Genomic DNA, 13095 nt, shown 5'->3' on the forward strand with positions numbered 1-13095 from the left:
TAAAGCAAATATTATATCTTAAGATGTGGCGTAGAAGCACGGGACTACAGTAGTTTTCACATTATTGCAGTGAATCTTTGCTGCTTAGCAATAAAACATTTTTTTTTAAAAATATATTTTATTCAAGATTTTTGGCCAAACATAACAGTACGTAGTGTTTCTTTTACACAACAATAAAGCAATATAAATAACAGTGGCCAGTTTTAAACAAATAAATAAATAATATATAAACAAAAACAAAACTGAATGGCAACTGCCTTGTCCAAAATAAATACTCTTCAAAAATACAATCCAACAATCCAATATACAATTACCTATAGCAAATACCTATACATATTATACATATACAATAACATCTCTGAGAGTACGTTCGATTCCTCCCTCCCCCCCCCCCCCCCCCCCCCCTTCCCCCCCTCCCCCCCGGGCTGCTGCTGTTGTCTACTTCTTTTCCATTCCCTCTATCTTTCTGTGAGGTAATCGACGAACGGTTGCCACCGCCTGGTGAACCCCTGAGCCGAACCCCTTAACACGAACTTAATCCGTTCTAACTTTATGAACCCTGCCATGTCGTTTATCCAGGTCTCCACACCCGGGGGTTTGGCTTCCTTCCACATTAACAATATCCTGCGCCGGGCTACTAGGGACACAAAGGCCAACACGTCAGCCTCTCTCGCCTCCTGCACTCCCGGCTCTTCTGCAACCCCAAATATAGCCAACCCCCAGCTCGGTTCGACCCGGACCCCCACTACCTTCGAAAGCACCTTTGCCACCCCCACCCAGAACCCCTGTAGTGCCGGGCATGACCAGAACATGTGGGTGTGATTCGCTGGGCCTCTCGAGCATCTTGCACACCTATCCTCTACCCCAAAAAATTTACTAAGCCGTGCTCCAATCATATGCGCCCTGTGTAACACCTTAAATTGTATCAGGCTTAGCCTGGCACACGAGGACGATGAGTTTACCCTACATAGGGCATCAACCCACAGCCCCTCCTCAATCTCCTCCCCCAGTTCTTCTTCCCATTTCCCTTTCAGCTCATCTACCATGATCTCCCCCTCGTCCCTCACTTCCCTGTATATGTCCGACACCTTACCGTCCCCCACCCATGTCTCTGAGATCACTCTATCCTGCACCTCCTGCGTCGGGAGCTGCGGGAATTCCCTCACCTGTTGCCTCGCAAAAGCCCTCAATTGCATGTACCGAAATGCATTCCCTTGGGGCAACCCATATTTTTCCATCAGCGCTCCCAGACTCGCAAACGTCCCATCTACAAACAGATCTCTCAGTTGTACTACCCCAGCTCTTTGCCATGCTCCAAATCCCCCATCCATTCTCCCTGGAACGAACCTATGATTGTTTCTGATCGGGGACTGCACCGAAGCTCCCGTCCTTCCCCTATGCCGTCTCCACTGCCCCCAAATTTTCAATGTAGCCACCACCACCGAGCTTGTGGTGTATTTCTTTGGTGAGAACGGCAACGGTGCCGTCACCATTGCTTATAGGCTAGTCCCCCTGCAGGACGCCCTCTCCAATCTCTTCCACGCCGCTCCCTCCCCTTCTCCCATCCACTTACACACCATTGAAACATTGGCGGCCCAGTAGTACTCACTTAGGCTCGATAGTGCCAGCCCCCCCCTGTCCCTACTACGCTGCAAGAATCCCCTCCTCACTCTCGGGGTCTTCCCAGCCCACACAAAACTCATAATACTCTTCTCGATTCTTTGAAAAAAGCCTTCGTGAGCACACCGGGAGGCACCGAAACACAAAAAGGAATCTCGGGAGGACCACCATTTTAACCGCCTGCACCCTACCTGCCAATGACAGGGACACCATGTCCCATCTCTTAAAGTCCTCCTCCATCTGTTCCACCAACCGCGTTAAATTAAGCCTGTGTAATGTACCCCAATTCTTGGCTATCTGGATCCCCAAGTACCGGAAGTCCCTTGTTACCTTCCTCAACGGTAAATCCTCTATCTCTCTGTTCTGCTCCCCTGGATGCACCACAAACAACTCACTTTTCCCCATGTTCAGTTTATACCCTGAAAAATCCCCAAACTCCCCAAGTATCCGCATTATGTCTGGCATCCCCTCCGCCGGGTCCGCCACATATAGCAACAAATCATCCACATACAGAGATACCCGGTGTTCTTCTCCCCCCCTGAGTACTGTCCTCCACTTCCTGGAACCCCTCAATGCTATGGCCAGGGGTTCAATCGCCAGTGCAAACAATAACGGGGACAGAGGACATCCCTGCCTCGTCCCTCTATGGAGCCGAAAATAGTCAGACCCCCGTCCATTTGTGACCACGCTCGCCATCGGGGCCCTATACAGCAACTGTACCCACCTGATATACCCATCCCCAAAACCAAATCTCCTCAGCACCTCCCACAAATAATCCCACTCCACTCTATCAAATGCTTTCTCGACATCCATCGCCACCACTATCTCCGCTTCCCCCTCTGGTGGGGGCATCATCATTACCCCTAGCAGCCTCCGTATATTTGTATTCAGCTGTCTCCCCTTCACAAACCCAGTTTGGTCCTCATGAACCACCCCCGGGACACAATCCTCTATCCTCATTGCCATTACCTTGGCCAGAATCTTAGCGTCCACATTCAGGAGGGAAATGGGCCTGTAGGACCCGCATTGCAGCTGGTCTTTTTCCTTCTTTAGGAGGAGCGATATCGTTGCCTCTGACATAGTCGGGGGCAGCTGCCCCCTTTCCCTCGCCTCATTCAAGGTTCTCATCAGTAGCGGGGCCAGCAAGTCCATATATTTCCTTTAGAATTCAACTGGGAATCCGTCTGGTCCCGGGGCCTTCCCCGCCTGCATGCTCCCAATCCCTTTCACCACTTCCTCCGTCTCAATCTGTGCTCCCAGTCCCACCCTCTCCTGCTCCTCCACCTTAGGAAATTCCAGCTGATCCAGAAAGCACATCATTCTCTCCTTCCCATCCGGGGGCTGAGCTTCATATAATCTTTCGTAAAATGCCTTGAACACTCCATTCACTCTCTCCGCTCCTTGCTCCATCTCTCCCTCCTCATCTCTCACCCCCCCATCTCCCTCGCTGCTCCCCTTTTCCTCAGTTGGTGGGCCAGCAACCTGCTCACCTTCTCCCCGTATTCGTACTGTACACCCTGTGCCTTCCTCCATTGTGCCTCTGCATTACCCGTAGTCAACAAGTCAAATTCTACATGTAGCCTTTGCCTTTCCCTGCACAGTCCCTCCTCCGGTGCCTCCGCATATTGTCTGTCCACCCTCAGAAGTTCTTTCAACAACCGCTCCCTTTCCCTACCCTCCTGCTTTCCTTTATGTGCCCTAATAGATATCAGCTCCCCTCTAACCACTGCCTTCAGCGCCTCCCAGACCACTCCCACCTGTACCTCCCCATTATCATTGAGTTCCAAGTACCTTTCAATACACCCCCTCACCCTTAAGCACACCCCCTCATCTGCCAATAATCCCATGTCCATTCTCCAGGGTGGACGTTGTTGTTTTTCTTCCCCTATCTCCAGGTCCACCCAATGTGGAGCATGATCCGAAATGGCTATAGCCGTGTACTCCGTCCCCGTCACCTTTGGGATCAGTGCCCTTCCCAAAACAAAAAAATCTATTTGTGAATAAACTTTGTGGACATAGGAGAAAAATGAAAACTCCTTACTCCTAGGTCTACTAAATCTCCAGGGGTCTACTCCTCCCATCTGCTCCATAAAGTTCTTAAGCACCCTAGCTGCAGCCGGCCTCCTTCCGGTCCTGGACCTCGATCTGTCCAGCCCTGGGTCCAGCACCGTATTAAAATCTCCACCCATTACCAACTTCCCCACTTCTAGGTCCGGGATTCGTCCTAACATCCGCCTCATAAAGTTGGCATCATCCCAGTTCGGGGCATACACGTTCACTAATACCACCGCCTCCCCTTGCAATTTGCCACTCACCATCACGTATCTGCTCCCACTATCCGCCACTATAGTCTTTGCCTCAAACATTACCCGCTTCCCCACTAGTATGGCCACCCCCCTGTTTTTTGCATCTAGCCCCGAATGAAACACCTGCCCCACCCATCCTTTGCGTAGTCTGACCTGGTCTATCAGCTTCAGATGCGTCTCCTGAAGCATAACCACATCTGCCTTAAGTTTCTTGAGGTGTGCGAGTACCCGTGCCCTCTTAATCGGCCCATTCAGCCCTCTCACATTCCACGTGATCAACCGGGTTGGGGGGCTCTTTACCCCTCCCCCTTGACGACTAGCCATCTCCTTTTTCAATCCAGCTCCTCACCCGGTTCCCACGTAGCCGTACCTCCCCCAAGCGGCACCCCCCCACCCCGACCACCCCCCCCCCCCCCACATACCAGCTCCCCCTTCTCCCCAGCAGCAGCAACCCAGTGAACCCCCCCCCCCGCTAGATCCCAAACTAGCGTAATTGCACCCCCCATGTTGCTCCCAGAAGTCAGCAAACTCTGGCCGACCACAGCTTCCCCCCGTGACCTCGGCTCACACATTGCGAGGCCCCCTCCTTCCTGCTTCCCTGTTCCCGCCGTGATTACCATAGCGCGAGAACAAAGCCCGCGCTTCCCTTTTGGCCCCGCCCCCAATGGCCGGCGCCCTCAGCTCCTCATCCTCCCTCCCCCCCTCCTCCACGACATGGGGAAGAGAGAAAAGTTACAGGGTCGCAGGATTAACAACTTGGGAAGTCATCTCTTCCCTCTTTTCCCCCCCTTCATCCCACATATTCACCCCCCCACTTTGTCCCAAATGTTCTTTTTATGGCCCGCTCACTCCAGTTTCTCCTCGACAATAAATGTCCACGCCTCATCTGCCGTTTCGAAGTAGTGGTGTTTCCCTTGATGTGTGACCCACAGTCTTGCCGGTTGCAGCATTCCAAATTTAATCTTCCGTTTGTGCAGCACCGCCTTGGCCCGATTAAAGCTTGCCCTCCTTCTCGCCACCTCCGCACTCCAATCTTGATATACGCGGATCACCGCGTTCTCCCACCTACTACTCCGAGTTTTCTTTGCCCATCTGAGGACCATCTCTCTGTCCTTATGTCGGAGAAATCTCACCACTATGGCTCGAGGAATTTCTCCAGCCCTTGGTCTTCGCGCCATAACTCGATAGGCTCCCTCCACCTCCAGCGGACCCATCGGGGCCTCCGATCCCATTAACGAGTGCAGCATCGTGCTCACATATGCCCCGACGTCCGCCCCTGCTACACCTTCGGGAAGACCAAGAATCCTTAAATTCTTCCTCCTCGCATTATTCTCCAGCACCTCCAGCCTTTCCACACACCTTTTGTGTTGTGCCTCGTGCATCTCCGTTTTCCCCACCAGGCCCTGTATGTCGTCCTCATTCTCAGCATCCTTTGCCTTCACGACCCGAAGCTCCTGTTCCTGGGTCTTTTGCTCCTCCTTTAGCCCCTCAATCGCTTGTAATATCGGGGCCAACAGCTCCTTCTTCATCTCCTTTTTGAGTTCTTCCACGCAACGCCGCAGGAACTCTTGTTGGTCAGGGCCCCATATTAAACTGCCTCCTTCCGACGCCATCTTGCTTTGTGCCTGCCTTCCTGGCCGCTGCTCTAGAGGATCCACCGCAATCTGGCCACTTTCCTCTCTTTTTTCCATCCGTGTCCAGGGGAGATTCCCTTCTGGTTTACCGCACAGTGTTTTTTGCCGTTAAAATTGCCGTTGGGGCTCCTATCAAGAGCCCAAAAGTCCGTTCCACCGGGAGCTGCCGAAACGTGCGACCTAGCTGGTCATTGCCGCACCCGGAAGTCCGCTTAGCAATAACATTGAAAGATCCATGATTCCTGACATCTAATAGAGGCAAGTATCTGCTGGTAATCAATAAATATCAGTAATCAATATCTATATCATTAATGGTTTGTAAAAACTTTTAATTGCATTAAAGACATATTTTATTCCTAGAGCTATGTTTTACTTTTTTGACTTGGTTTTGGTTTGTCTTTTGCAGGACTTTGAAAGGAAGACAAAAGCATTGAGAGAAAGTTGTATTGAACTAAGTAAAGAGATTACACAGAGGAAACGTGAAATTAAAACAACAAAAGAAGAGGTGGAAAACAAAATGGACGATGTGAAAAATATGCAAATAGAACTGGAAAAGAAGCTAGAGGATGAAGAACACCTGAAGGTAAGAAAACCTCAACCTGCTCTTTTACCAAATACATATTTCTTGCCAGTTTTGGATTATATGTGTTACGCTTCAGAATGATGATAACCATTTGCCTTATACATGTATATTGCTATATTAAACCTCTTGGTTGTTAGAAAAATATTGAAAATGTTTTTATTATATTTATACATGTCACAAAATATCCCTTTGAAACAGGCAGGGCTAGAAAATAGGTTTGAACTTTAAGGAGCTCTCAGTGAGCGTGCTTCTGCAAACAGTTAGACAGCTTAATATCAAACAAAGAGTTAAATAATTGGAAACAGATGTAGCAATTTTCAAAGTCCAAACAAATGAGTCCACTGTAATGATGAGAAAAGCCTTCTTAAAAGGATGTGGTGGGTGTTTGTGAGGCAATGTTCAGATCTCCAAGTGTCTTAATATTTGCAGGGGCCTTGATGTCTTCTGCACACCAGATGCATGGACTGTCAATGCCACAGGACTTTAGGACCACATTATGAAATACCCTGCACAAGGGCCAGGATTTTCTTGGAAATGGGTATATGTCTTGACATCAGGATTTTTTTTAAAAAAAATCCAATTAAGGGGCAATTTAGCATGGCCAATCCACCTACCCTGCACATCTTTGGGTTGCGGGGGCAAGACTCGATATCAGGATCTTGGGCCTCACCCTTGAATAGGACTGCCATAGCAATATTTCCTGAGGTGGCTTTTTAATTGAAGATGGCAGGCTGACTGTCCATGTGCAAACACAACAGACGGCCACCAGCCCTGCAGTACCACTAAGAGAGGTGGTCACCATTGAGGGTGCAAGGCAATCTTTCGTGGGGGGGGGGTCCTTTGGGGGGGCATTTGAGCAAGAAAACACATGAATGATCTGGAAACCGACATGTACGGGATGAATCCAATGTACAAAGTTCTGTATCTTATTGACTTGCCATGTTCATATCTTGCCACGCGAGTTCTCTTCCTTTTCTTTGTTACGGGGGGGGGGGGTTTGTTTGTAAGATGGAAAATATTGTTGAAAAATTCTTAATAAAAACATATTTAAAAAAAAAAGAGGATGCAAGGCGAATGAGAGGGCACCTCTATTTTGAATCCCCCTCATACGGGAGTCCGAAATGTTTTTTCTCTGTGGGGGACAGGAAGGCAAACCAGGGAAGACAATAGTGTAGTGGTGTTGTCATTGGGCTAGTAATCTAGAGACCAGGGTAATACTCTGGGGACCCGGGTTCAAATCCCACCCTAGCAGGTGGTGAAATTTGAATTCAATAAAAAAAATTGAAATGAAAAGTCTAATAATAACCATGAAATCCTTGTCAATTGTAAATTGTAACGCTGAGAAAATTCACGAGACACGAGTCCAGAGAGGAAAAGCCTGGAAGCCAAAAGGTCGAAGTTTTACTTCAGCACAAATCTCCATTCAATTGCCCTTGGAAGTCCAGCTGCAGCATGCAGAGTGTAGCCACCTGGGTTGGCCAATTCCTGACATAAAATGGAGAACAGCAAAGTCTGAAGGGAAATTCAGCCAACACAGGCAGAAACTAGCAGGTGCAAGTTTACTGTGTATTAGACTCTGCAAAAGCCCAGACAGCATCGATACAAGCAGCCACCTGCATAATAATGTAGCGACCATCTACATACTAATGAGTGATCCCCGGGAACAGTCAAAACATTTGAGATAAACAAGGCCAAGCCAGACTCCTCGGCGCCAGCAGGAGCCAACACAAAAGAGGTTAACGGACACCTAAAGGTCGCCCATCGATCAGGGAACCGCTCCAGTATAGGAGAAATCGAACCAAGCGATTGGAACGAAGTCCAATCACTTGAAACCAGGTACGGGGTCCGCCCCAAAAGGCGGGAAGCCCCTGGGGACTATAAAGTAAAGCCCCCAAGTTCAAATCATCCTTCTTGACAGGGTCACTCAGCAACGCGAAGCAACCCTTGAGAGTGACCTGTCCAGCTGCCTCCAAAGAACGTAAGTCTCAAGTCAACGCTCGCTACGAGATAAACGCTCCTAGCTACCAGTCCATACCAGCTTTGAATCCCGCAGACTCAGAACCCGAACGAAAGGCCATTTGTTCCCCTGACCTGGTGGGCCAGTCCGAAGCTAAGTATTGGCCTGTTAGTGATAGAAATAGCTTGGAAAGTAGAGTTTATGCATGAGTAGCGATTTACTGTGTATAATAAATGTGCTTTGATTTGAATCTTACTGATTGGTGTATTGAGTTATTGATCATTACTTGAACTTGAACCTCGTGGCGGTATCATAAAGATACCTGGCGACTCTAGAGCAAAGGTTATAAAACAGAGCCAATTGAACCAACCAAAAGTTAGCAACAAGAGTTCATAGCCTACATGGTGAGATAAATTATTTTAATTTCCAGGCTAACCAGTCCTCAGAAGCCCTTTTTATTAATTTAGTCGGAAACGCGGTTTGAATCAAACCTATCACTAATTCCAATCCCCAACTGCGAGTCTCAACACGTAGAGCACAATCGAATGGCCTCGTCGCGCCCTGAGGCTGGTAAGTCTTGTGAGAGGTCTCTCACGAGATTTATGAAACTCGTTATGCCTCGCAAGGTCTATTGAGATCTCACAAGGGGTTGCGAGGGCAGGATCCAGATTCACATATTCAAGTGAGCAGTTACATTCACTGAAATATGTTCAAGACATAGTTATACAAGGTGCGAGACATAATGGCCTCGACTCAAAGACCCAGACCGGGCGAAATTTCGCATTGGTTTCCACAAACATGTAAACCAGGCGTACCAGCACCATGGCATCTTGCCTGTGCCGGGAATCAGACCCAGGGGTGCCCTGCCCTAATGAGGTGGGGTGCAGCGGGCTCAAGGACCCCCTAACTAGTAAGTTGGGGCATTGGGGAGTCCAGAGACTATGGTGGGGGGTCAGAGATCAGGGTGCCAGATCTCTTCCTACACTGACAAGCTGAGCTCGTTAGTGCAGAAAATGAGTCTAATTGTGGCCAAGGTGAGGCATTCCTCACCAAGGCCAAAAAGCCTTGTTTTCCCTCCTGCAAGGGCCGGGAAACACACCGATAAACATGTTCAAAACGGGACCATGTTTCTTTTCCATTAAATCGTGCCCATGGTTTCCGAGTTTGGGAAAAAAGCTAAAGATTAATAATTAATTTACTCCAGTCTTGGGTACTTCACAACCAAATGATTCCCGAGACAGCAAGCCTGTGATTTTTGTTGTCAACGTGTCCAAACTAACAGCATTACACCTCTGATTAAATCTAGTTGACAGCCAGCTGACCCAAGCAGCCTTTGGGGAGCCTTCTTCCTGAAACGTGCTGCTGCCATTTTGAGAAGCTCGTCAAAACGTAGGAAATCCATTGATTGGCAGTGAAAGGCAACACCTTATTGGAGGCCTGTAACCTCCTGAAGCCAAATCAATGCTTTTAAAATTGTCAAAATGTATCACAGTTCCACACTTCTAGCTCCATTGGTCAGACCAGTCACAGAATGGAAGTCTTTGGGGAAAACATTTTTAAGTTACAGCATTACTGAGCATATACATTTTAAAAACCAGAAGCAAAACAAGTAAATATACTTCTTCACACGATTGGACCAATTGCAAATTACATAATTATACTGCAAGTTCTAGATGAGTCATCTCCCAAATTTGATGATGTTTTAAACTCTTTTGACGTTTATTTCAACTTGAGACCCAATAAAATATTGGAGAGAACCACATTTAATAAGGCAGTCCAACTGCCTGGGGAACTTGTCAATTCCTTCATAAATGATCTCTACAGGATGGCAAATGGGTGTGAATGTGGCAATTTAAAGTCTGAGCTCATCGGCAACAGAATCCTGGTGAGTGCCTCAGATAATTCACTCTCTGACCACCTACAGGCTAAAGGTGATCTTACCTAGACAAGACAAACCAACTACTTAGACTGTCTGAGCAATGTGACCATCCTAAGGAGTGAGAATACAATATGGGGAGGAGACCAATCCTCAGTCCAGCTTATCAGGTCACAAACGTGCAGGGGCAATCAAATCCTGGAAAGCAATTTGTGAACGCCCAGCAGAGTGACCTTGCCAGTGCTGCAATGTGAGTATCTTGCGAATACAGCCCAATGCTTCCATTGCAACAGACAGTGACACTTGATAAACTGTGCAAGTCAAAACCCCAGAACCATAGATAGTCCAAGGTCAAGACCAGAAGACACGCAGCCTTTTTTCGTGGGTGATTAGACACAAGTGGTCGTGTCGCAATTTTGTCAGGTGAGGAACCATGGCTCCAAGGCCTCTAGTCTCCAACAGCGACACTCCTCTTTATGGAGCAGGGAGTCTGATTCCAGTCATCAGCATGATCTTTGAATCATTGAAGTATGAGAACAAACAAATCTTTGAGCTGATGTATGCCATTCGTAATCAGTCTTTCCATCTTTTGAGAAGGGATTCCTGCGCAGCCCTGGATCTCCTCCAAATGAATGAAGATGTCAAGAATACCACTGTTGGTAGCCAGCCAGAACAGTAGAGTCTTGAGTGCTCAAACACTAAAGAGTATTCGGACTCTGGCTTCACCTTTAATCTCTCTTCTCTTTTGTGGAACATGTTTCGCGATTATCATTCCAGTCCCCAGTGGTCAGACCAACCTGCTCCACCTTCAGTGGAAGTAATACCAGAGAATCATCAACAGTCTGTGAATCCTCCACCACCAACTAGAATGATGGTACAACAGGTAGACACATCAAACATTGTGCACACACAGCAACTTCGAGCCAGCACGCCACAACCATAATGTTGGAACTTGGTAGCAGTCTCGCACCATCAACATTGAAAATGAGGGGAGCATACTACTCAATCTTCTTCTTGCCACAGAAATGCTCTTCCCCAGCCTCACAAGGTTTCAACATGGTCCATGTGGGAAAAAGATAAATGAGATGGGGAAGGTTTACAATGCCTCCACAGTGCTTGAACCTCTAACGTCCAGGACTTGAAAAGGGGAGAAGAGTTGGTGAGAATGTTTGTAATGTTTTTACCACGAATCCGGTGGTGGCGGCAACATTGAATATCTGGGGACAATGGAGGCGATAGAGAGGTGTGCGGGGAGCCCTGGTGGGGTCCCCAATCAGGAACAACCATAGGTTTGCCCCAGGAAGAATGGATGGAGGATTTCAGAGCTGGCACCAGTTGGGAATTAGGAGGGTGGGAGATTTATTTATAGATGGGACGTTTGCGAGCTTGGGAGCATTGGAGGAAAAGTATAAGTTGCCCCGGGGAAACTTCCTTAGATATATGCAGGTGAGGGCGTTCACAAGACAACAGGTGAGGGAATTTCCGCTGCTCCCGGTACAGGGGATTCAGGACAGAGTGCTTTCGGGGGTGTGGGTCAGAGAGGGCAAGGTGTCAGAGATATACCGAGAGATGAGGGAAGAGGGGGAGGAGTTGGTGGGCGAATTAAAAGAAAAGTGGGAAGAAGAGCTAGGGGAGGAGATAGAGGAGGGCATGTGGGCTGATGCCCTAAGCAGGGTAAATTCCTCTTCCTCGTGCGCCAGGCTTAGCCTGATTCAATTCAAGGTGCTACATAGAGCACACATAACGGGAGAAAGACTGAGCAGGTTCTTTGGAGTGGAGGACAAGTGTGAGAGGTGCGGCGGAAGCCCGGCAAACCACGCACATATGTTTTGGTCGTGCCCGGCACTGGAGGGGTATTGGAAGAGAGTGACGGGAGTGATTTCCAAGGTGGTGAAGGCCCGGGTCAAACCAGGCTGGGGGCTAGCTCTATTTGGAGTTGCGGATGAGCCGGGAGTGCAGGAGGCGAAAGAGGCCGACGTTGTGGCCTTTGCGTCCCTAGTAGCCCGGCGTAGGATTCTACTCATGTGGAAGGAGGCGAAACCCCCTGGACTGGAGGCCTGGGTAAACGATATGACGGGGTTCATAAAACTGGAGCGGATAAAGTTTGCCCTGAGAAGATCGGCTCAAGGGTTCACCAGGCGGTGGCAGCCATTCCTCGACTACCTAGGGGAAGGTTAGAGGGAAGACAGATGACCAGCAGCAGCAACCCAGGGGGGAGGGGGGGTGGAAGTTTTAGTTTATGTTAAACGATTAGATTACCATGTTGATTAGCCATTTGTTTATTGTTAAACTTTCTTTACTGTTATGTTTGATCTGTAAAGGGAAAAAATCTTGAACGAAATGTTTTTTCAATAAAACATTTTTTTTTTTAAAAAGAGAATGTTTGTAATGTTAATACTGTATAGCATTTTTGGAATAGTATTAAGGTTGTAACAATAAAGTAAATGCATAATACTAATAACAATGTAAGATTTGAAGTAAATGAAGGTAACTCTATACCCATGGGATAAAGACACAAGGGGAGGTGTAGTAGAAAGGTTTAGAAAATACAGGGTTAATGTGGGACTGAGTACAGTACCGCCCACACAGTGATGTAATAAGAAACATGACCCAGAGCTGGGTTAATGTGACATTGGACAGAGATGTGTAAAGACTCCTAGGGGAATTTGGCTAGTTCTCGGGGTACAAATTGAATATGGGGAAAAGTGAGGTCTTTGTGATCCAAGCGAGGGGGCAGGAGAGGAGGGTGGGGAGATGCTGTTTAAAGTGGTGGGAGGGAGTTTTCAATACTTGGGAATTTAGGTGGCACGAGGATGGGAGCGGTTACATAAATTAAATCTGGCCCGGTTGGTTGAGCAAATGAAGGAGGACTTTCGGAGGTGGGACAGGCTCCCGTTGTCACTGGCAGGGAGGGTACAGACCGTAAAGATGATGTTTCTCTCGAGATTTTTGTTTATTTTCCAGTGTCTCCCTGTTTTTATCCCAAAAGCTTTTTTTTAAAGAGGGTCAATGCGGTGATCTCTGGGTTTGTATGGGCGGGTAAAACCCCATGAGTAAGGAAGGTGCTGTTGGAGTGGAGTTGAGGGCGGGTGCTGGCCTTACCGAATTTTAGGAATTAT

General features: G+C 48.1%; 1 protein-coding gene across 1 annotated transcript in view; it reads left to right on the forward strand.

The window, feature by feature from the left end:
* ccdc146 (coiled-coil domain containing 146) overlaps positions 1-13095 on the forward strand; it is a 176333-nt gene that overhangs the window by 90684 nt on the left and 72554 nt on the right. Inside the window, 1 exon segment of the mRNA XM_072471338.1 lies at positions 5967-6143. Coding sequence (XP_072327439.1) covers positions 5967-6143 — 177 coding nt within the window.

This window comes from Scyliorhinus torazame, chromosome 13, assembly GCF_047496885.1.
Source record: "Scyliorhinus torazame isolate Kashiwa2021f chromosome 13, sScyTor2.1, whole genome shotgun sequence".
In the NCBI taxonomy this organism is placed as follows: Eukaryota; Metazoa; Chordata; class Chondrichthyes; order Carcharhiniformes; family Scyliorhinidae; genus Scyliorhinus; species Scyliorhinus torazame.